Source organism: Acomys russatus, chromosome 14, assembly GCF_903995435.1.
Source record: "Acomys russatus chromosome 14, mAcoRus1.1, whole genome shotgun sequence".
Classification (NCBI taxonomy): Eukaryota; Metazoa; Chordata; class Mammalia; order Rodentia; family Muridae; genus Acomys; species Acomys russatus.
Genome location: NC_067150.1, coordinates 25,770,230 through 25,796,103, shown reverse-complemented (window position 1 = coordinate 25,796,103; position 25,874 = coordinate 25,770,230). Strand labels below are relative to the sequence as shown.

At 37.8% G+C, this 25,874-nt stretch overlaps 1 protein-coding gene across 2 annotated transcripts in view; it reads right to left on the bottom strand.

The window, feature by feature from the left end:
• Nucleotides 1-25,874, bottom strand: part of Arhgap32 (Rho GTPase activating protein 32) — a 154,424-nt gene that overhangs the window by 91,059 nt on the left and 37,491 nt on the right. For both annotated transcript variants that reach the window (XM_051156130.1, XM_051156129.1), the window contains one exon: nt 9,586-9,672. In XM_051156130.1, coding sequence (XP_051012087.1) covers nt 9,586-9,672 — 87 coding nt within the window. The remainder of the gene's footprint in view (nt 1-9,585; nt 9,673-25,874) is intronic.

The window sequence follows — 25,874 nt, the reverse complement described above, 5'->3', positions numbered from 1 at the left end:
CTGCATCCTTCATGTACCAGCCCCAAGTGATTCATTTGCTGTTCCTCATCAGAACAGGACAGCTTCCACGACAGCTCTGAAGAAAGCTTCCGATCCAAACTGTCTGCGAACAGACTGTCGCACACAGGACTTCTTTGTATCTTGGAATTTCTCAACATTTAGAAATTGGACCACAAATGCTATTCCTAGCTTGTTTAACCATTTTCTCCAATTTGATTTGGGCCCCTACAAAGGTATTATTTGCCCCAAATCAGCCAAAAGAAACCTTAAGAAAATGGTACTCCATTTCCCTATTGGGGGGTTGGGTAGGTTTTTGGTTGCTTCCTTGGGCTACAGAGGCTTATTTTCACTGAGAGTTATTTATAAGTAATTATTGGTCTTATTCAGAGAGAAAAATGAAGTTGGATGCTAGGATGTCTCTCTTTTCCTTTATCTTTCTTTCGTAGGTATGGAGATAGGGATTGAAAAGAAAGAAGAGGGACATAGAAATATATAGGGATGACAAGACAAAAAGTAGATTATTGAATCTACTCCTTAATTTAAGGTCTTAATTGTTACTCACAAATAAGGTTATTTTTAATTCAATGGCATAGAATTCTGCATACTGATGCAAAATAAGTTTAATAATACACTGGTATAGAATTCAATTTAAGATTACTCTTCACACACATTATATATTTCTACTCTATTATGAGGTATTGTACCCATACAACTCAATTATAATACAAGGTTTACTTCCAATGCTTTGAAAGTGCTATTTCCTAAGCAGGCTGTTTAGGAAAAGTAAGTTTCACAGGTTAATTGTTTGTTGATAAAATTGTGGTTATGTCAATTGCTAGTCTATATCAGAAAATACATCCTAGGTTTAACAGATAGATAGGATTCTATAGATAGATAAGGTAAAATAGTTAGATAAGATCTCTTCAAAAGCTTCAAAGACATAAAGATGCTTTTATTATTTTAAAGAGTCTTTCACAACAAGACAGGTTAACATCTGGCAAAACCCAGCCTACCTCAAAGAAGATGATGCGCATCAAAGAACCTCCTTATGGAGATGGCTTCAAATGTGGCAAACCAGCCACTGGGCAAAATATCATTTCTACCACAGACAGAATTCTGGCTAAAAATGAGCAAGCTTGGATGCAGGCAGAGTTTACAGCCAAACTCTGTCAAGACAGGGTAAGCAAGTCTTCAATAGTTCCTGCCTCAAATATGTCTGTCAGATATATTGGGCCAGAAGGCTAAGGATGAAACTCTAACGTTATAAAGAGTGTTGGGTGACTGTTCAGGCAGCAAACTGTCTCTACCAATTTTTCATTTTGGAAGCTGCTAACCTGCACTTCTGGTTTACTCAGGTAAAGAATTTGTATTCCTTCTCAAGTCTCTGATGGGATTGAAAGCCAGATAGTTTAGTTTTACAATTAAGTTTAGTTGTTTAGGGATTAAGATGTTTTTAGATATAGATAGATGTTTTAAGTTGATAGAGATGAGATATGATATTGATTTTCATTCAGAATTTTAGACTCACCAAGATAGGAAAGATGTTCTTCAAGGTTGCCAAATTCAAATAGCCAAAACATTATTGTAATTCCTGATTGTTTTGTAGTTCTTCTTGCTGAATGTAGCTTATTGTATTTATATGTAATAATATAAATGTATATGTTAAAAAAGAAAAATAATTTTAAAATGGCAAGCAGGCTGAGAAAAAATGGGGAAACAACATCATTCACAATACCACAAATAATATAAAATATCTTGAGGTAACTCAAGGAAGCAAGTGAAAAACCTATATGATAAAAACTTCAAGGCTTTGAAGAAGGAAATTAAATCAGATAGCAGAAGAGGGAAAGATCTCCATGCTCATGGATCAGTGGATTAACATAGTAAAAATCTTACCAAAGGCTATCTAGCGCTTCAAGGTAATCCGCATTAAAATCGCAACACAACTTTACAAAAACCCCAGGGTAGCTAAGACAATCATGAACAATAAAAGAATTTCTGGAGGTATCATCACCCCTGACTTCAAGCTGTACTACAGAGCTGTAGTAATAAAAAGCAAACAAAAATCCACATGGAAACAGCATAAAAACAGACAGGTTCAACAATGGAATCAAATTAAAGACCCAGAGGTAAATCAACACACCTATGGATACCTACATTTTGATTAAGAAACCAAAAATCATACACTGGAACAAAGAAAGCATCTCAACAAATGGTGGTGATCTAATTGGATGTCGGTATGTAGAAGAGTGCAGTAAAGCCATATTTGTCATTGCACAAAACTGAAGCCCAAGTGGATCAAGACCTCAACTTAAAACTAGATACACTGAACCTGATAAAAGGGAAAGTGGAAAATATCCTTAAATGCACTGGCACAGGAGACAAGTTCCTAAATAAAACACCAATAACACAGGTGCTAAAAGTCAACATTAAAAAATGCAACCAGGAGGGCATGGTAGCACAGGCCTTTAGTCCCAGCACTTAGACAGGCAAAGACAGGTGGATCTTTGTGAGTTTGAGGCCAGCCTGGTCTACAAATAGCCAAGGCTATACAGAGAAACTATGCCTCAAAAAACCATACACACACACACACACACCCCACACCCCACACACAAATGGGCCTCAGGAAACTGAAAAGCTTCTGTAAGGCAAAGGACACTGTCAATAGGACAAAATGGCAGCCCACAGAATGGGAAAAGATTTTCACCAACTCCACATCTGACAGAGGGCTAATATGCAAAATATATAAAGAACTCGAGAAACCAGACATCAGCAAACTAAATTATCAGACTAAAATATAAATCTTAAGTAGAGAATTCACAACAGAGAATCTCAAATGGCTGAGAAACACTTAAAGAAATGTTCAGCATCTTTTGCCATCAGAGAAATGCAAATTAAAATGGGTTTGAGATTCGTTATACCTGTCAGAATGGCTAAGATCAAAAACACAAGTGACAACTCATGCTGGCAAAGATATGGAGCAAAGGGAACACTCCTCCACTGCTGGTGGGAGTGCAAACTTATACAGCCACTTCGCAAGTCAATATGGCGGTTTCTCAGAAAATTGAGAATCGATCTGCCTCAAGACCCAGCTATACTACTCCTGGCCATATACAAAAAAAAAAAAAAAAAAACCCTCCCCATTCTATCATAAGGACACTTGCTCAACTATGTTCAGAGCAGCTTTATTCATAATAGCCAGAAACTGGAAACAGCCTAGATGTACCTCAACCAAGGAATGAATAAAGAATATATGGTGCATTTATACAATGGAGAATTATTAAGCTGTTAAAAACAATGACATCATGAAAACTGCAGCAAATAGGTGGAACTAAAACAACAACAACAAAAATATTCTGAGTGAGGTATCCCAAACCCAGAAGATAGACATGGTACTCACTCATAAGTAGACATCAGCTATAAAGTAAAGGATAATCACGCTTCAATCCACAGACCCAGAAAAGCTAAGTCACAAGGAGGGCTCAAGGGACGACACAAGGCTCTCTCTGGGGAGAGGAAATAGAGTAGATTTCATGGTGGAATTGGGGTGGTGTGGTTGGGAACAGGAGGGGTCAGGTCCACGGGGGGAAATACTAGGAGAAACTTACTGGAATTGAGGGTGGGCAGGGCAAGATAGAAACCTAGTGCAATGGAAACTCCATGGAATCTGTAAGAGTAACCCTAGTAAAGATTCCTAGGACCTGAGCTGGCCATCTTCTGTAACTAGGCAAGGTCTCCACGGGGACACCAATCCAGCCACCTAAACTTCGATATGCAGTTGGTCCTGCCTGCAGAGTGTTCTGGAAACAAAGCCTAGTAGAATCATCAAAGAAAAGAGACATCATTCAGCAACTGGTAGGAGCAGATGTGAAGTCCCACAGCTAAACATCAGGCAGAGTTAGGGGAGTTCTGAGGGGGAGGAAGGATCAGAGAAACCAGAGGGGTAAGGGACACACCAGAATAGGGCTCACAGAATCGGCTGACCAGGACTCATGGGGGGCTCACAGAGATCAGGGACCCTATATAGGTCTGACCTACATCCTCTACATATATATTATGTTGAGTAGCTTGGTGTTCTTGTGGGAATCCCAACAAAGGGGGAGAGAGCTGTCCATGACCCTTGTGTCTACTTCCCCCTTATTAGGTGGCCTTGTCCAGCCTTGATGTGATGCTATGTGCCTGGTCTTATTGTAACTTGTTATGCTTATACAGTGTTTAGTAGATGCCCCTGGGAGGCCTACTCTTTTTTATGTGGAGGGTGAGGGTGGATTTGGAGAAGGGAGGTAAGGAGAGATAATGGGTTAAGGGGAGAGAGGGGAAACTACAGTTGGGATGTAATATATGAGAAAAGAATTAAAAACATGAAAATAAATAGAATTGTTAATGTCATCTACTTTAAAGCAATAGGATAATTAAATATTACGTGTTTTATTAAATAGCAATTATCCTTCAACCGAGGAAACTATACTTTAGAAGAGATCAAAACAGGATTTTCATAAGGATATATTAGAATACCTGTGTTAAATCTGTCACTTTAAAACTGATACTGATGCCGAGTGTGGTGGCGCACACTTTAATCTCAGCACTCAGGAGGCAGAGGCAGGTGGATTTCTGTGAGTTCGAGGCCAGCGTGGTCTACAAAGCAAGTCCAGGACAGCCAAGGCTACACATAGAAACCCTGTCTCCAAAAAACCAAAAAACAAAACAAAACAAAAAACAAAAAAAAAAACACAACTACCTATACTGACTTGCTAAAGAATGTAACAGGGGGAAAAAAAAGAAAAAAAGCTTTTAATAGTAAATGCCACTGAAATTATACTCACAAATGCTTCATTCCATGTAGTGGAACTATCTATAATTGATGTTTTTGCTTACTGAATTTTGACCTTTTAAAAGTTACTCAATATTCAACATAGATGCCCTACCCACAGCAATATACAAGACACAAATGAGAACATATTTCTTCTTCCTGGGTAGCAGATGTGTTTGTTCACAAAGTAGATGGGCACAATGAAGAGGGTAGAGAGGAAAGATCTTAGGCATATATTAGTCACAAGAACTTTAGATGATGTTAATAAGAGGAAATGAGAACTCAGAGGATCAATGACCTTTTCCTATGGTTAATACTCAACAGACATACACCTTATCAACTAAATTAGATTTGTTTGACTGGTATCTGTTGTTTTTTGTACTTGCTTTGAGTCCATGGCAGCCCATCTGATAATATTTTTGTATCATTAAAGTTACACTCTATCTACCTAAATGTGCACCCAGATGCCCCTCCATTGAGGGCTCTAGAATTTACCATGTGTGTGTTTGCATATAGATGAGAAGGAGGTGGGGAAAATATGCCCCGCAATTTTGTTATGAAACTTTTCCTAGGAAGCCACAACACACACACACACACACTCTCTCGCGCGCGCGCGCGAGATGGAGATTCCACAACAGGCCAAAGTACAGACAATACCAAAGTCCAGCTTGGTGAAGCAATGAGTTTTATTGGGGTTACTTACAGGAGCAAAAATTACTCAAAGACAGCTACATTACCAAGGCCCACCCCAGCACAGGTGATAGCTCACAAGGCTGGGAACCTGGAGCATATTGCACAGCCTACAGACTGCTCAACAGGTTGAAGAGTGTCCTTTCCAGAAGCATCAGTATGTCTAAACCCTCTTCCAGGCAGCTGTTCTGGTCTTTACAGCGCTTGTTCTTCTGAGAGGTTTTTGTTTCCTTCTGCCAACCCCCATCCCTATCTCCATCTTAGCTCTGCACTGTCTGAGAGGGACTCTGGCTTTTATGATTTACTCTGACAAAGAGAGAATCTGCTCAGTTTCAGGGATTTCCTGACACTATTTTGAATTGATTACCTTTCTACTTAATGAGCTTCCCTCTAGATAAAATGTTTCAATTGGGGGGGGGGAGGACAGGGGGGGATGGTGGGGGGACTGATCACAATGCCTGCCTTCTAATGTCTTGGCAAGAAACTAGACTGCCAGTCATTTAAATATATTTCTGAAATTTATTAACATTTGGGATATGTTTACAGTAAAAAATTATAACAGAAAACAATAGAGAAGTTACCAAAACAAACCAACCAATCATACTACACTTGGGTTCAAATCTTGGTACTTCTTTAATTTTATTACACTGTGGAAAGTACTAACATGCTCAAGTCTAGTCAAGTACTAACATCTACCTCACAGAGCTGTTGTAAGAATTAAATAACAGAGTATGTGTCCTGTGGCTATAAGCACATAATTCATAAAATGCCAAATGCATTTTGGTGCATTCTGTATGGAAGAAACATTTACATTTCCAGACTCTCATTTTTAAAGAAATAAAAACTGTAAAGGGCAGAACATTTAAAAGGTTTAAACATTATACCCAAAAACACTAGAGTCACAACCTACAGAAAAGAAAAAGACTCACCCATTTAATTTGTTAGCTTTTAAGCTAATAACAAGAGAAAATATAAGATGACAGATCAAGAATTTTAGATAAATAAAAAGAACTTGGGACTGGAGAGATAGTTCAGTGACTAGCACTGGCTGCTCTTGCAGAAGACCCTCGTTCTGATTCTTGCACCCATGTCAGCATGCAACCATTTGTAACGCCAGTTCCTGGGAATTCAGTGCCCTCTTCTGATTTCCAAGGGCACCAGATACGTATGTCTTTCACATATATACATGCAGGCAAAACACTCATATACATACAAAATTACTTAAGAATAACTTTAAGTATATATTGTTAAAGTGTAGATGTTAGCAGAGTAATAAAATGTGTAAATGACTAGCTCCTGAAGCATTGTATCAGTGTGGGTCTTTGTTTCGTGCCTTTGGCTGAGGTAAAATTAAAATACTCTTTACAAAAAGCAATTTAGGGCAGAAAGGGCTTTTTTTTTCACTCACAGTCCATCCTAGCAGGGACAGTAAGGCAGCAGGAACTTAGAACAGCTAGCCACATCACATCCACAGTCAAGAGTAGAGAGAATGAATGCATGAAGCCTATTGTTTAACTTAGTTTTCCCACTCTTATACAGTCCAGGACCCAAAGAAAGGGGAAAGCCACAGTGGCCTCGGTCTCCCCACATCAACTTACCTAATCAAGACAATCCACAACAGAAATGCCCACAGCACAGCTTGACCTAGACAATCCTCCACTGAGACTCTTCCCTCAGCAAGTGATTCCAGATTATTTCAAGATTGACAATTGAAACTAACAATCACAACATGAAATGGTGGTCTTCTCTTACTGGAGACTAAGCAATTTCTCCAATCTATTCTAGAATGAAAATTGCAAGGAGGCAGAGGTAAAGATGGAAGTCAGAAAGCTAAATTCTTTGGTGGCTCCAGCTGCTAGGACTCCGTATAGCTTAGGATAGCCACTGTACTACTGTGAAGCTCAGCCTCCTTCTTTGTCAAATTAAAGGGTTTAGTAGTGAGGCTTTCAATTATTTTTTAGTCTCATTTAATATAGCTTATGGATGACATATGTGGTGGGTCTACTGAACTAAGCCTTGGGAAGGCTTCAGTAATTACACACAGTGAGTCAAGGAAGAGGTGAATGGCATCATTATCGCGCAGTAAATTATCACTCTGATGTAATAAATACTATTAACGAGTGATCCAAAATGTTTTAAGCAGTTTGACAGGATATTTACCACAAGGAAACTATCTAACATCTAGGTCAATAATACATGGAAGCATAATCACATAACAATTATGCATTTAAAGTATGGCTAATAAGAAGAAGAGATGCTAAATTGTGTTAGGCTGCAGAGGAATTGAGAGCTTCATACATGATATACTAACCACTGCACTTAAAAGTCAGCTTACCATTTCTCTTAATATGACCAAACCTTGACAGCAAAGGCCTATTTGTGACTTTTCTCATTTTGTTGTTTTTTTCTTTTTTTTTCTTCCTTCTCTTTCACCAGGTCTCATCAATCACCTGATGCTATCCACTCACATTTTGCCTTACTACCAAAAATAAATGTAATGTCCTGGTTTGGGCTACACAAATGAGCAAGAATAAACAGAGGCACATGTGTGTGTGCATGTATGCTTGTGGTATGCATGTGTGTGTGTGAATGCACATGAACATGTGCTTAGCAACTTGTAAAAGTACACAGATATGAACAGGAATGGGACAAAGGTCATCTTGGACCCAGTTTCAAATGTATAGGCTACCTATCTATCATCTATCTACTCCAAGGAAAAAGTAAGAGGTGAAGGCTCAAACCCTTTAGTCTTTGTATCACTAAGGGCTATTTGAGAAAAATAGAGGAAAACCATAAAATTTAAATGTTCTGTCTTATTTGTTATCAAAACCTCAAAACAATAAAGTACCTCTCCAAACAAAAGCATTTTATAAAAGTGGAACTATGTGGAACTCAGAACTTTGTTGGTTCTCCCAGAAACTGTGATGACATGGAACAAAACACATCTTAATTATATACAAGTTGAATTCTACTTCCAGTACTATGTTTTAACATCTAAAAATCAAAGTACTTAATTTTTAAAAATTTTTGTTTAAAACCAGAATTAAGAATTTACATATTTCTCATACAATATGAGGAATACGACAGAGTTTTCTAGACTTATTAACTTTTAACTTCATGTACATGACTACTATGTTTTTAAAAATATGGAAATTCTGTATTTTCTCCCCAAAACTAAAAATTTTGTGCAGAATAAAGTCTTCCTCCCAAACACTTGCTTTCCAATAACCAATTCACTAACAGGAAAAAGGCTCTGAAAGTGTAGAATAAGTGAATCTAAAATATGTTCACTGTTCACTAGATGAAGAAAGTATTGACTTCAAACGGCACATTTTAAATCTCATGATGAGCAAGCCATGATGAATACCTTCATGTTCTGATTATGAATAGTCAAGAAACATCAAGCTGAAAAACCATGCATCTATCTTGATACACCTTCTTAATGCTGTGACCCTTTAATACAGTTCGTTATGTTGTTGTGACCCTAACCATAAAATTATTTTGTTGCTACTTAATAACTGAAATTCTGCTACTTATGAATCATAATGCAGATATGTGGCATGTAGAATGTCTGACATGAGACCCCTGTAAGATTGCGGCCACAGGCTGAGAGCTGCTGCCATATAAGAACTTAGGCAGAGATGAATGGTCTCTTCTTTTGTGACATATGGTCAACAACTCACAACTCACTTCTTTAACCTCTTACTGTATATATTGAAACTGATTCTGTTGAACTCCTGGCTTCAGCGCTGGTGTTTAGGAATGCTGATATGAACGGTTAGAAAGTTTCGTGTTAACACTGTCACTGTGACTCAGTACTGTACGCCCTCTGGAATTCCTACAAACAACTAAGAAGACACACAAACTGTAACCTCAGCGGTGCACTGTAAGACGGCACGTTCCGCTTTAGAAAGACACCTATATGTTTTCTTGCAGTAGTTATTCATAGCCTAATTACATTCCAATAGCACCATCTTTCTGTTGATTATAAGCCTGTAAGCCTTGTGAGAAATACACTATAGTGATCAATTTAATTGTCACTCTGGATAATTAACTCTATGTAGAGGACACATCCTCAAAATTACCTGACAGGCAATCTGCACGAGGTAGACCAGCTCTTTAGATTCACAGCCATTTTTCATTACTTCATTCTGTTCTTCTGATAGTGAAAGCTGTGTCACAGAAGAAAGGGACAAGAAAGTCATCATTCACAAATGAGAATCAACTAAGCATACAATACCACCTGGACCATCACGTCAAGTTAATATAAGATGTGCCTTATGGAAGTCTATAACTTAAAACAGGTGAATGAAGAATTCAGAATTTTAAAAAGTATATATTTTTCATGAATTCCTTTTGTGCCTGTTATCTAACTGACAGAACTTCATAAAAGCATAAGTAAGATACCGTTACATAATCAGGTTTTCATTCCCTGTATTTATTTATTCGGCACAAAAGCATTAAACTCCTTACTGAGAGAAGCATGACAAGTTTAAAAATAGCCCAAACTACTGTAGAGAAAGAAACTGGCTGCCCAGAGAATGGCTGAGCTTATAATCATGTTGAATTTCATACTTACAATCTGGATCTGAACATCGGATTTTATTTTATTTTTATTTGAATAAGCAGATAGCACATAAAAGCTGTGAGGTCTCATATGAAAAACACAGAAAACTGGCAATACCAGGCCCACATGGGCAACATCTGAGAATGAATCATCTTTAGATGAATTATATATCCAAAATAGTTTGTTACAGATCTGATTACCCTGTATCTTATGCCAGTTAGGATAAGTATCATCATCTACCATGTGGCTAGCTTTGTTCTTTTTCCTGTACTCTATTTGTTTTATGCATTCACATGGTACATCTGACTCCAATTTGGACATGAAATTACATCTATTCCCCAAGTGAAACCCTGTGTTCAAAAGTAACAATAAGTGTCCATATATATCTACCTACTTAGTGTCTCGCCTGGAATGGGGGAAGGGAAAAGACACCTACTCTCAAAGTCACACGGCATTCAAGAGGTCTTTCACAAATGCCACATGCCATTGTAGTTAAAATGCTGTAAGAAACGCTCTGCTGAAGAAGATACCTTCTCTATGTGAACAGTGTCACAGGAAGTTATTTATTAAAAATCTTCAGATATTAAGAAGTCCACAAGGTAACAATGAATAACTCAGTTTCATGGCACAACTGCAGTTTTTAAAAATTAAAATTTTAAGAATGGAAAAAAAAAAAGCCTAAATAATTTTCTGAAAGAGACAAGTCTTGGTATAAAGTTATTGTGTAATTCAAATGTTGATTTTTATACCCCTCCCCCTTTTCTGGTTGCAAGCCTTGTTCTGAGAATCTCCTGCCTCAATGTTATTTAAACTCTGCTCCCCATCTGTCATCTTGTACGCCAATTGTCTGACAATAGGGCTGGACTTCCTGCCAGCCAGAGAAGGAGGAGTTAGAAGAGGAAGTAAGGGATTCCGCAGGGGAGTCAGCCACAGGCAGAGGGGAAGGAGAGATGAGCAAGATTCAGCTGGAGCAAAGGAAGAACTAAAAAGCAAGTAACTTGGGGTTTTTGGCAAAGATGGAGTCAGAATTACATAGAGAGTTAAGAACAGACTTAAGCTGCTCAAGATTGTGTTGTAAATCTTTATGAAGAAATATAATACAGTCTCGATTATTTGTGTTAACAGAGAAAAAAATTTAAAAAAAAAAAATAATGATAACCTTTAACAGACAAGACTTTACAGCAGGAGACAAAAATGGGCCTGGTTGCCGGGCAAAGGTGCCAGAGAATCAAGAATCTTCCTAGGAAAGGACAAGGAGAAGCCAGCCAAATCCTGGGAGACTACAGACTAAAGTGACAAACTGTAATTACAAGGCATGGCAGCAGAACTGACCAATATCCAATCATCAACTGCTTCCCACAAGAAGGAATCAAGGGCATGGAACAAATACATTATACACTAAGGAAAAGCAGGAGAATGGAGTGGGGGTGGGGCGCGCAGGGGCGGCTATGTACAGTAGGGAGCCTCTCCAAGCAAGGACCTATACAGCCTAGGAGCATAGCACTGAAAAGACAAGAAGGGCTAAGAAGCATCCCTGAGGTATTCAAGACACTCAACAGCTAAGACTGAAATGGCACAGAAAAGTTGAAAGAGGCTAAGGGAGACAGTCCATTCTGTTCCAGAGTATAACGCAGCTAGTCCCCAGGACTTGGGAAGGTAGAAATGGAAGGAGTTTGCTGAGCTATAAAAAGCAGGAAAACACTGGCAGCAAGGGGAAGGAGCAAAGAGCTGAGAAAGCAGACAGGAAGAACATATACACTCTATACTGAGAGGACTGGCTTGGCAGTAAAGAACAGAGAGGTACCTCACCAACTTTCAAGTTTCTCTTAAAAGCAATCTCTAGTATGGATTATATCCTCAAAATATTTAAAGGAAGTAATTAAAACTGCTACAAAGAACAAGATCTCTATCTGTGATGGCTAATTTTGGTTGTCAATTTAGCTGCATTTGGAATCAACTAAAAGTCACGCTGCTGGTTACCCATGGGGGATTTTCTTGACCAGATTATCTGAAGTGGAAGGCTAAATATGAGCAGTACCTGTGGATATGAGAAAGGAACTTTGCTTTTTGCCTGCTTGCCCCCACTCTTGATGACAAGTCCATCTACCATAATGCTACAGCACTCTTCTTTAATAGCAGAACCAATTTCTTTGAAATTCCAGTGCAGACTGAAGACCAGCAACTTCCCAGGGCTTCTCCAGGCCTTCAGCACCAGATGAAACAGCTGAGGCATCCACCCTCATGGGGTGAACAACTACCAGGCTTTTGGCTTTTCCAATGTGAGACAGATCACATCCTGTAAGCCAATCCAGTAAATGCCCCTTTTAATATGTATATCCCTTCTATCAGTTCTGTTCCTTTCAAGAATGAACTAATCTGCCACAAGATCTAATTATACCACTTTTGTGTACATGCCTGAAAGACTATATCAAAATACAATAGATACTTGCACACCCATATTTATAGCTTTACCATTTACAATAGTCAGGAAATAAAACCAGCCTAAATATCTATTGACAGATAAATGAAGAAAATGTGGTACATATCCACAATGAAATTTATACAGCCATAAAAAAAGAAATCATGACATTAGCATGAAAATGGAAACTAGAAATCATTATGTTAAGTCAAATAAACCAAACTCAGAAAAGCAAATAGTCTGTTTCACCTCCTATGCACAACCTAATTTAAACTTATCTGTGTAAAGTATACTTGCATGTATGTATGTTTATATATGTGTTTATGAAACTAATAAGGAGATCATGTGATGGAAGGAAGAGATATTAATATGAGTAATAGAAAGTGTAATGGAATATAAGTAACAGTAACGTAAACATGGACACCAACTGCGGGAAGAAGGGAACCAGCTATGGGGGAGGCAGGATGAGGAAGGGAACTTGGAGAGAGAAACGAATGGAATAAAGTATAATGGGACACATGGGTGTCAATGCCAAGTAATTTTAAAAGAACACTCTAAAACGTAATGTTCATAAATACAGAAAAGCTGAGGGTGTCTGCTCTTTCCAGACTTGTCCTACAGGTAATGCTCAACACTGTCATACTGAGTAAAATAAAAGAATAGCACACACTAGCACAAAAACATGACAAGAGGTAAAAATATCAATAAAGGTAAAAGCACGGCAATTACATAAGCAAGTACAATTGTAATCCCTGGCTAAGATTCCACTTGTGTACATAATTTAAGAAATTCATCCTTTAAAAAAATTGGTCTAAGCTGGGCATGGTGGCACACACCTTTAATCCCAGCACTCGGGAGGCAGAGGCAGATGGAGCACTGTGAGTCCAAGGCCAGCCTAGTCTACAAAGTGAGTCTAGGACAGCCAAGACCACACAGAGAAGCCCTGTCTCAAAAAAAAAAAAAAAAAAAAAGTCTAATTGAAAATTTTTAAAACATAATTACCAGTTTGAAAATATAGCTCAGTAAAAAAAAAGTATACACTGAACACAGCAAAGCTCAGAATTTCACACTAAAACCAGTAAAGCAAACAAAACAAGACAAAAGTAGGAACTGAAAATGTCATACTAACAACCAATGATCCTTTAACCTTAGCAACAATTCCATATTTTGCTTCCTATATAATTTAAGAGACTAATACATTTAAAACATTTATTAGTTAAGATTCATGGGAAAAAAATTATAAAGTTTTGTGACATCAACAATAAAAATGGAGCTGCTATAGGAACAGTTTTCCACGCTACTAATCTGAAACTGATATTTTTAAAAAGGAACCACTAAGGAAAATGGAAAAACATTTTATGTTTATATATTAAGCAACTTAATATTATAGACATCTCAAAATTGTCCCCAAGACACTACTCAGAGTCAACATAATCTCTATCAAGCCCAGTTGACAGTGTTTGTGCAAATCAATCTTTAAAAGAGGAGAATCAGAGCAACTCATCATTCATGGCAAGAATCAAAGCAGTGCGTTAGTATCAGAGGAACAATAAACTAGGACAGTAATGCCGGAAACAACCCTGATGTATGTGGTTGAAAGATTTTGACAAGAACGCCAAGATCATTCAATAGGGAAAGGATAGTGTTCTCAAGAAATGGTGCTAGGAAAACAGGATATCCACATGCAAAAGAACGAGACCAGATCATTACCTACCTGCTATGTACAAAAATTAATTCAAAATGAACCAAAGATGTAAAATAATATCCAAAAAGAAAATTTTAGAAAAGTAAAGCAAAAGTTTCATGAGAGTTGATTTGGGAATTATTTCTTGGATATGATACACTATGACATAAGAAATAAAATACATTAACAAACAAATTTTATGTTGTAACTATTATTAACATTTTATATCAAGCCAAGCATGGTAGTGCCTTTAAACCCAGAACTCTGAGATTGAGGCCAGAGTGGTCTACACAGAGAGTTCCTGACAACCAAGACAATGAGTGGTTCTCCACCTTCCTAATGCTGTGGCCCTTTAATACAGTTCCTCATGTTGTGGTGACTCCAAACCATATAAAAGTATTTGTTTTGCTACTTCATAACTGTAATTTTTCTACTGTTACAAATTATAATGTAAATATCGGTGTTTTCCAAAGGTCTCAGGCCACCTCTGAGAAAGGGTTGTTTGATGCTTTTTGGACTGGAAAGAGGGCTCAGTGGTTAAGAACACTTGCTGATTTTCCAGAGGACCTCAGTTCAGTTCCCAGCACCATGTTAGGTAGCTCACAACCTTCTACAACTTTTGCTCCAGAGGATCCAATGTCTCTGGTTTCTGCAAGTACCACACTTGAATGCACATACCCACAGGCAAGCAGGCAAGCGGCAGGCAGGTACACTCACACGTGCATGAACTCATACGTGCACACACACACATACAATTAAAAAATATTTTTAATTAGAATAAAACAATACAAGCTAAGGAAGCAAAAAGGCAATCACTAGCATGGGAAAGTGTATGTAATTCATAATATCAATGATATGTAGATAACGTTCTATAACTCATCATTGGCAACAACAAAATAAATCAAATATCACAATGAGCAAAACAATTTAGGGACAGTTGAGTAAATAAAATATACAAATGGCTAATAAGCATATGAAACGATATTCAACACCACTAACCATTAGAGCATTCTGAACTACAATTTTAACACCTGCAAATTAAAATTACAAAATGAAATACCATTTCACATCTACTAAGATGGCAACTATCCAAAACCAAAACAATAGCAATACAGAGAAAGAGAAATCAGAGTGCTTGTGTAATAGTAGGAACATAAAATGGGTTGGCCACTGTGAAAGCAGTGTGGCCATCCTCAGACCAAAACAGAAGTAGTACATGACTCAGGAATTCTATGTGTATGTGCCTCCCTAAAAGAGCAGCTAAGAAGACCAGACACTGTCTCAGCAGAAGGCACTGGGCATGGTGCGTGCCTATACGACAGGATAGTGTTCTCCAGCCTCTACAACAGCGTCAACTTGGAGGATAATCTTAAATTAGTTCTCAAAAGATAGTAGTAGGACACGTGGGAATTCCAAAGATTCAAACTTTAAAAAAAAACTCCAAGACCATGAAAAATTATTCTGTCAGATGTTAGTCACAAATAGCCACAGTGAACACTAAGTTAGACAATATGAAGTTTACAAACAAAACACAAGGAAAACATTTAGAAAGTATCAGTACACTTTAGATCTGAGAAAGACAGCCATAGATATAAAGGGATACTGAGACGGTATGAAAATGGGCTACAAGTGTTTGATGGAAATGTTCATAAAAGGCATCAAGATCATAGACAAGGTATTCAGTGTTCCCAAATACAATAAATAAACCAGTTCTAGGCATACATGTACATACCTATAATTATCAAGATAGAAAAAAATCTGTCAATCTTTAAAGAAGAAATATGTATTACTACTAAATGGCTAAAATTTCCAAACAAGTCAATGAAAAAGCCAAAGAGAAAAAATATTTTAAAAACTGATGAAGGTGTGTGTGTGTGTGTGTGTGTGTGTGTGTGTGTGTGTGTGTGTGTGTGTGTCGCCTAGGATGTGGTTGGTCTATTTTAGAGGGGCTTCAGGTTCTGCTGAATAGAATATTCATTCATAAATCTGAAGATGTGCATGGGAGGAGAAGGGTCATATGGGAGGGAATGTAGAGAGGAAAGGGAAGAGAGAAATTATGTAATTATATATAATCTCAAAAAGTTAAAATTAAAAATAAGAGCTGGGCGTGGTGGCGCACGCCTTTAATCCCAGCACTCCGGAGGCAGAGGCAGGCAGATCCCTGTGAGTTCGAGGCCAGCCTGGTCTACAAAGTGAGTCCAGGACAGGCAAGGCTACACAGAGAAACCCCGTCTCGAAAAACAAACAAACAAAAAATGAACAAACAAAACAAAACAAAAACAAAAAATAAAAAGTTAAAAATTATTTTTAAAAGTGATGAATGAAAAAATGTTAATATAGTCCATGAAGATAACCTTCAGAAACTTAAGCAATGTAAGCACACTTGCAAACTACAAAACCTGGGAGGATCTGTTTCTAATTGAACAGTTCAACAGGAAAAGCTAAAACAAATTCTTCATTCTAAGGTGAAATCTTGCCATGCAAAAAGCTAGAACTCTAGGGGTGCTCCCCTTTTCTGAGGGATAGGAGAGGGGGAAGAGGGAGAGAGGAAGGGAGGGTACAATCAGAAGGAGAGGAGAAGAGGGGGCTATGATCAGGATGTAAAATGAAAAAATTAATTAATTTTTTTTTAAATTAGAAAAAATCCAGCATTGCAGGAGAGAGGTATGAATACTAGAAACACCTAAGAAAATACAGAACATCTAACTTCTGCACAGAAACGGATGAAGCCCATTAAGAATATCTTCAAGGTCTAAAACAATTTTACCAAGATTTTACTAATATCTAAACGACCATGGAAAATCATGAGTCAAAATGAAGCATATTGTGATGAACAAAATCAGAACTTCTACCAGGAAAGCCTCACTGCAAGAGTTTTAATAATGTGTACGTGAGAAGAAAAGTGAACCCAAGAGAATAAAGTACGGCATGAAGCAGAAATGGTGAGTTCACACTTGTTAGCAAATAGGAATACCTTTGGGAGAGAAATCAATGAACTGGTTACCCTGGAAAGCACTGACTGTGGGAGATGAGAAAGAGCAGCCATGGTTAAAAGCCCTAAATATAAGGCTGCATACTAGAAACAGGATGCTAGTACATTGTTTACTTTAAGTATTCAAATTAGATTCCTAAAAAAGTATTTTTCAAACCACAAAAAAAGGAAGTTTTTTTTCCCTTATGTTGAAAAAGTAGGAAATAAAGACTAAGAAATAAAATCTGTCATTCCAAGCAGAATTAGGAAGAAAGGGGTGAAAATAAATTATACTTATGAAAAACAGCAAGCAGATTGGGCCAAACAGTAACAAACAAGCAAGCAAGCAAGCAAAACATCTAACAAACACGTGCTGTGTAAAGTGCCGAGGGGGATAAGTAACCAACAGCCCCACCCAGCTGTGGTGCTTATGAAGCACAAAAACGACCAGCATGGCAAGATACTCCGAAAGTGTAGTGGTAGCACACTCATATCCTGGCAGCAACCAACACCTTTTCTAATTGGATTGAAAACTTGAACAACAGGAAGGAAATCATACCTGGTACTGGAAACCAAGCCAACCTCCAGATGCTAGTGAGGTCACGGGTCTTGGAGGAGAACCTACAACCTCCACTTTACTTGCATTCTGAGTACTTATCCTTATGCAGATAAGTGACTGGAACCCAAAGTGACTGCAAGTTTAGAGCAATGACTTATCTCTATGCCTTCAGCTTTGTAGGCCCAAGCAAAGAGTTAATGGTTTTTAGCAAAAGTATCTTCTAAGTGTATGTTTCACTTTGCCTGGCAGGTACTTCATCTTTTCAGTTTTCCTCTCTGGATGTTCTTTACTTTTGCCTTTCAATATCCACATTCTTCCAGTCTCCAATAATGATATATTCTGTATATCTTTGGATGCTTCAAGAAACTACCTCTCAGACATCTGAATATAGATGTACATTTATGCTTTTTCTTCTCATATGCTTATTGCTATACTGCTCCCTTTCTTAGAGGAAAGACTTTTTGTCAGAGGTATTCTCTAGGTGGTGATACAAGGTATCCAAGAAAGCTACAGGAAATGAGCTATGCATTTTAAGATATCCTACGTCCAGGTTTGAACAAGTCATGTGTTTTGTGTAATACCTAAATCACACTATGAAACAGTGAATTAAACCCATAGAAATTTGACAAAACTCAGTAATTTAAATTATTTCCACTCCTCTCATATTAACAACATATCAATTCCTTATTAGAAACAGATAACACAATTTTCAAAGCCCACATTTCTAAATTCATTCCAAATCTATCTTCAGAATGATGTTTCCTATATTGGCTTTACTTTTTTATCACCATGGAAACCAACCATCATTAGTGTTCTTAGAGTTTTTAAAAATACAACTCTACTCAGCAAGCCTCAAGTGCTCAGAAAGCCCTTTCTCAACAGGGAGCATGGAAAGCAATAGCATAAAGCAGAATAAAACACAGCCTTCCACCCACAGCAAAGTCATTCCTCAACGCTTAATCAGCAGATGGCAGAGAGCACAGGGAGTTCTTCTTTCATTCATCTTTTACAGTTAGATAATGGCGGCAAGTTCACTGTGTTGCATAGACTGTAAACAAGCTTCCTTTCATGTAAGCAGCCTACAGGAGGGGCAGAGATGTGAGAACAAGCTCTGATGTGTGCTACTTAATGATCCACCCACATAATACTTCAGCTCCTACTACCCAACACTAAAAATACTAACTCCACTACCTAGATTAGAACACTGGTTGAAAAAAACACACCTATGGAATCACATTTCATTAGCAAGCAGATAAGCAATAATTTTGGCTTATGGGTCAAATATCCCATTACAGAAAGACTAGAGATACGCCTGCATTTTAGTGATCCTTCGAAGTAAGAGTCAGCAGAGCACTGTCTCATCAGATGAGTATAAATGACGCAACTGATTTATTTTACAGTCACACTTAGCTCAGCATGAGGTTCATGGTATACAGGTGTGAGAACACACAACAACAATAAAATCCTCAAAGACCACACTCATCAGAGTACATACTTATTAGGAAGCAATGCTTCATGAATAGTTTACATTTTGGTGTTGTTGGTGATTTTTGAACAAAGAGTACTGAACCTTGGTTAAAGGAAGACTGAGCAGTGAAACTGTCCTAAGAGAGAGCCTTGCCTCCTACCCTGAGCCTTGTGTTCATATTCTAGGAAGTTTGCAGATACAGATCTTTGTTTCTTCAGAGAAGGTGCACAGATTCCAGGGTAAGATCTTTCTCTCTCCATCATAACAAAGGGGAATGCTGGGTAGGAGCACATGTATCCTAAACTAAACTCCAAGTTTCATAAGTCCAAGTATCTCTCTTGTGCTACAAAATCCAAACACAAGGTAGTTTGCTTTTCCTATCACTCACCCAAGACAGCAACATGAGTCGCACTATGAGCCAATACAGACTGGTTTCTGTGTTGCTGTTGTGAGTGGGGGCAAGGCTTGAGTCTGTAACTGTGGCAAGCCAGCGCATAGCTTATAGAGTAATATTTTGCACCTTCCACAGTTTCAGGATCAACAATACTATTTCTCAAGAACATTTAGTTAATTGGATAAGTTTCATGAACAATTATAACTCTGGAATACATATTTTTCATAATCCAAGGGCTTTTACAATAGGATAAACTCATATACAGTTAGAAATTCAGGTCTTGGGTAGCAGGAGCACTGATAACTCAATCTGAACTTTCACTTTAATTATCCCCTCCAATAACAATGATTTTTCTTTCAGACAAAATATCGTTACAAAACATACATATGATTAGAGCTGCATTTTCCATTTTACTTGGTTTGAGGAAAACTAAATTAAGGATGGAAAGATCCCAGGAAAAGCATACTGTAAAGTTTCTCTTACTACCTCAGTCCTGACATCACCACCCTCAGTCAACAAAACAAGTATGACTGCACCAAACTCATGCCTTAGCACTTCTGCCTTTCTAGAAAGGTATGGTGGGTGACACAATGCTTACTTACAATGGAAGATCATGTGTCAAGGCCAGCCAGAACTACACAGATCTAGGCAAGCCTGGACTACATAGTAAGACTCTCACACAGAAAACATATTACAAAACAGAAGTGCTGGCCATTGAGATGGCCAAGCAGTTAAAGATGTTTGCTACAAATCTGATGACCTGGATCATTATCCAAGAGGAGATCCCACTCCCACAAGTTGTCCTCTGCTGTCCCTACATGTGCCAAAGCATATGCATGGGTACACACACTAAATAAATAAGTGAAAAATAATTTCTGTCTAAAATACTTCAAAGAGTACTAGTTAATCTGGCTTATTATTTAACTCTCATCTAACTTAATTCTCACAGTACTCTGTGACATAACTGGGATAGATATTTTTCTTTTTCTTTAACAAATGAGAAACCTGAGGGCCAGAGATGTTGAAGAACTTACTTCAGATAACGGAAGCAACAGTGTAGCTTGTGTACATTTTAGCTTTCAACTAGGGCATTTAAAAACTATGGTTCATTCTTTTTTGTTAAAGTGTTAGTATTGCCTGATTAATCTTTTCTAGTTGTAAAGGAACATTCAAATGGCTGTACATAGAGTAAGTTCTTAAGCAATGCTTATCTTAAATTCCTTTACTGAAGCTGTTGTGAAGAATTAATGAGACCTTGTGCAAATAGTTAAACATAATTCAGATTAACTAATTTTACATGAAAGTGTGGGGCTGGGAGTATAGTTCAGTGTTACAGAGGCCCTGTATTTAAGTTGTAGACCACGTGGGCTCCAAAGTAAAATCTTGTCTCAAAATAATCAAATAAAAGTCCGGCTTCAAAAATGTGTATTATTAATCCTCACTGTTCTTAGGTCACACACAAAGTCCCTCCCCAGAAAGCTCAGGGCACAGGCGTTAATCTTATACTTAGCCTTGCCACATTTCTGACTAAGCGTGATCTGTACCTTGCACTGAGGTCACTTAACAGAACATATGTATGTTGGGCAAAATGATAAACGGATAGTTTCCTATAATCAGACATGTCTATTTACGATCCTAACACTAGATGGCAGTACGACATAGAGCACAGAGGAAGAGTCTGACTTTAGATTGATAAAAGTACAATCCATTGTTTCTATAAATGTTGCAAAAGACTTTTTCCCTTCTCACTAGAAAAATATCTTGTGAAATCTGGGTAAATCATTATTTTTGTTCATGATACACTACAATGTGGAAAACTACAATGGGAGCAGCATAGTACACACCTGGATTGCCCAGGAGTTCTGGGCAGTAGTATACTATGCTAAGCCTAAATTCAGCACCAACATAGTGATCTCCCAGGAGTGGAGACCACCAGGTTACCTAACAAAGACAGCAATTATCTTTTGTTCTCATATTTTAATTTCCCTAAACAAAATACAATGGTATATCAACAACCATAGTTTATGGCTACTGAAGTACTATTCAAAGAAAAATTCAAAAAACTGAATGTACTTATTAAAAATCTGTGGGTGGGGACATTGCATAGCAGGTGGAACACACAAAAACCCAATAATGCACCCAGGCCCTGACTGGCTGGAAGGAAGTGAACTATTAGCAGTTCCTATGGCCTTGTATATCTCTCAAGAAAAGATACTGGACATTAGTAGCATAATATTAATGGAAAATGTAGAAAAAAGAGTGGCTTATGACAAATGGTGTTTGTTAAGTAAGTATATTTTCTTCAACTCTTGGCCATAGAAAAGATAATAAAACAAAGCTTAATAATCAAGAATAAAAAATTAAAGCCAGGCATGGTGGCGCACACCTTTAATCCCAGCACTTTGGAGGCAGAAGCAGGCAGATCGATATGAGTTCGAGGCCAGCCTGGTCTACAAAGTGAATCCAGGACAGCCAAGGTTACACAGAGAAACCCTGTCTCAGAAAAAATAAAAAATAAATAGAAAAGTATATTTTAAAACCAGTATTTTTAAAAAATAACAGAAAACAGGTTGTTCAATAAAACTAAAAACTAGCTTTCTGATTAGACGTAATTTTTAGAGTATTTTACAAATTTGAAAGGCAAGACAGATGCTTTTCTTAATATAAAACAAAAACTATCCTTTAAAAAAGACAAAAACAAATTAGGTCAATCTCAAATGTTAACTTGAGATAATAAAGATTAAATAAATAAAACCCTTATTTTAAACCAGGCACTAAGGTTTATCAGAAAACCTCAAGAAACCTTCAAATAACAGGTAGCTCTAATGAATGCAAACTATTCCAGGGTATTTAGTAAAAAGAATCATCCCAAACTTAGGCAAAGAGACCAACTAATGAAACATTAGCAGGATAATAGAAGAAATTTGTTTTTAAAACATATATAACATAACAGAGCATGTTCCAGAAATGTAAAGATGGTGAAACAATATATTTCTAGAACAAGACAAGTGGGTAGACATAGACTAAAGTAACTTAACGTGGCACACCTTCCTGCCCTGTGTTGTCATGTCCCTTTTCCCTTCACCCTGCCCCTGTCTCGGTTCTTTAAATCAGAGCTTATAGTTCATATACAGTTTCTTAGCAGAGAAAAACATTTGCCAACACCCAGTATTTCTAGTGCATCAAGGAATCACCATGTGAAGCTAAAAAATGCAAAACCAATATTAAGTGACAATCTGGCCTGTGGTCAGGAGAGCTTGGTGCAATGAGAATACAGCACATGGCTCACCCACTCCATCGCCCCAGCGTCACTTCTCTGTATGGTGACACAATCTGCTGAACTGAGGTCTTCCAGGATGCTTAGCTAACCTACCTAATGTCACTGCCAGACAAGAGAAAACACAGGAGGTCACCCCATTTCTGCAATATAAGACTACGTGCCACCAACTCAGCAAAAATATATACACAGGATTGAGGATCATTTTATCAGGTACAAAGTGAGTAAGAAGCAAGGGAGTGAATGCTCTTAGGGTGCCTTAGAGACAGCCTGGTTTCAGATGCTGGCTCGATTTTAGTTTAATACCAGCAGGTCTCCTCAATCACTCAAATGTCCATCTTTCTAAACTGAATCAGAACACAACATAGAAGAGCTGTGAAAGACATTAACCAAGTGTAATAATCTCCAAGTAGATAATCTGTTGACCAATTCATATTGGACAATCCATCAATCAATCTTCTCCCATGAATGCAAAATGTTAATCTTTACTAGACAATCAAAATGCAGATATACATGTTTGTTTGCAGATTATAGTTTGTTGGTTTGTCTAGTCCTGTGCCAGACTACAGTTAAGACAGAGAAACCAACAAGAATGATAATTTTAAAAAGAAGGAAAAAAGAATAATCAAAGTATTCTAAGAACAGTACACAGAAAAAGAAAGACAAGTGAGCTGTGAGCAGATGATACATCATTCAATAGCTAAAAAGAAATCAATGAAATTGATTACCTTAGTTTACTAGCTCTATGAACAAAGTATAAAAAGATGATCAATGACTGCTACTGACACCGATGTTGAGGAAAACACACTGCCTCCATGACAAACTGGCATTGAGTAACCTACCCACCCATTCCCACACACTACTCTTAACTGTGGTTTGGCTTTCTGCAGTTTCGGGCACCCATGCCTTCCAAAGTGCAGAGATATTAAATGGAAAATTATAGACATAGCAGCTCAAGCTTTCAACTGTATGTTGTTTTGACAAGAGTGACAAACTGCATGTTGTCCTACCTACCTCTACAGGACATGAGGCGTTCATCAGGTAGCATACTCACACTATACAGGAGATAGCTACTTGGTGTTTAGTAATCATTTCAGTTACCATATTAATTGCCATGGTATTGCCGGGCTCATATTTAAGTAACCTTCATTTTATGAAATAATGGCTCTGAAAAATAAATGCAGATACTAGCAATTTTATTAAGTATATTGCTGCAATTATTCTATTTTATTACCAGTTATTGCTGACATTTTACTATTTTTGTTAACTTCTTACTATACTTCATTTTTAAATTAAATCTTTTCACCAGGCAGTGGTGGTTTATGCCTTTAATCCTCTGGAGGCAAAAGTAGGCAGATCTCTGTGAGTTCTGGGCCAGCCTAGTCTACAGAGCAAGTCCCAGGACAGCCAGGGCTACACAGAGAAACCCTGTCTCAAAAGAACCCAAAATTAGTTAGTTACGTAATTAACTAAAAGCAAGTAAGCTTTCTCACAGGAAAAGACACTACATACTGAGACACGTACTGTTGTAGGCATCCACTAGAGGGCTCAGGGTTCATCCCCTGCAAGTTAGGGAGATTACTACATTAAAACAAAACAAAACCTTAACAAAATGCCAACATTTTAAACATACATACTCCATGATCCTGTAAGTCCTCTCATAGGGTTTTATTTAGTGAACACAATGAGATCAACAAGATACAGAATATTAACAAGAAGCTAATTAAATAAACTTTTTAAAAAGTGGGGCTGAAGCACTTGCTGCTCTTGCAAAGGACTGTTAGGTTACTAGCACCCATGTGGTGGCACACAACATCTTTCACTCCAGGTCCAGGGAGTCTAACACCTCTGGCCTCTGTGGAAACAAGGCCCACACACAAGGCATAAACATACATTCAGACAAAATACTCATACACATAAACAAAAAGAAGTAAGTGCTTTTTAAAAATAGGATAAAACAGCATGTTGTAGTTGTTTGAAAATGGTTCCCATAGACTCAAATGCCTGACTACTTGGTCACCTGTTGGTAGTGTAAGTGTAAGAGCTGTGGTCTTGATGGAATTGGTATGTGACTAATGTAGCCTTTGAGGCTTCAGAAGTCACCTACTCATCTCAACTCACTCTCCCTGTTGAGCATTTGTGATTCCAGATGTGGGCTCTCGGCTTTTCCGGCTGCCATAATAGATTTTTAAACCTCTGGAACACTCTCTTCTCTAAGTTGCCTTGGTCACTGTGTTTTATCACAACAAATGAAAGTAAATAATACACATGGAGCTATAAAAAGAGGAATTCCAGACTTTCAGGAAAATAAAATAGCCAAAAGTATGTTTCAAGGCATTGTATATAACAGAAGCCACCTCCATTTTTATAGATGGCTACCTGTTGAGAGGACTATATTTATAGATTTCACCACATAGTCTGTAAGCATTTTGAAACTTCAAATAAATACATAGTAGTTAACAAAAAAGATAGAGAACAAAAGGAATTTTATCATCATTCTTACATGTGTAAAAATCAACCTTCCACCACTGTGATAAAATACCTGAGAAATATAACTTAGAAGATCAGACTTTGGTATCCTAATATTTTAGTCTATAGTGGCTTGGTCCTTTTGCTATGGATCTATGACAAATCTATGGCGACCTGTCTATATAATATATTGAGCAGAAGTGGCGCAAAAGTTGTAGGAATAATCAGACACAATCTCACCGGCTTTATGGCCCATGCCATGAGATGGAAATCTGTATCTGATACTGTTCAGATTGCTAAGAACCCAGGACTGAATAAGCCATGGAACTAGGGGAAGGCCAAACCCCACTGTTCAAGAAATAAAATGACATTCTGTTATACCAATAGATGAGTGTCTGTCTCAGCCACCATCAGAGAAGCTTCCTCCTGCAGCAGATAGGAACTAAAAAAGAGATCCACAACTATACAATGTGCCAAGAGTGAGAGAGCTTGGACCACTCAGCCCTAAATGGGATGTCGTCATCAAACCCCTCCCATCAGGGATCTGGAAACACTGATGAAGAAGA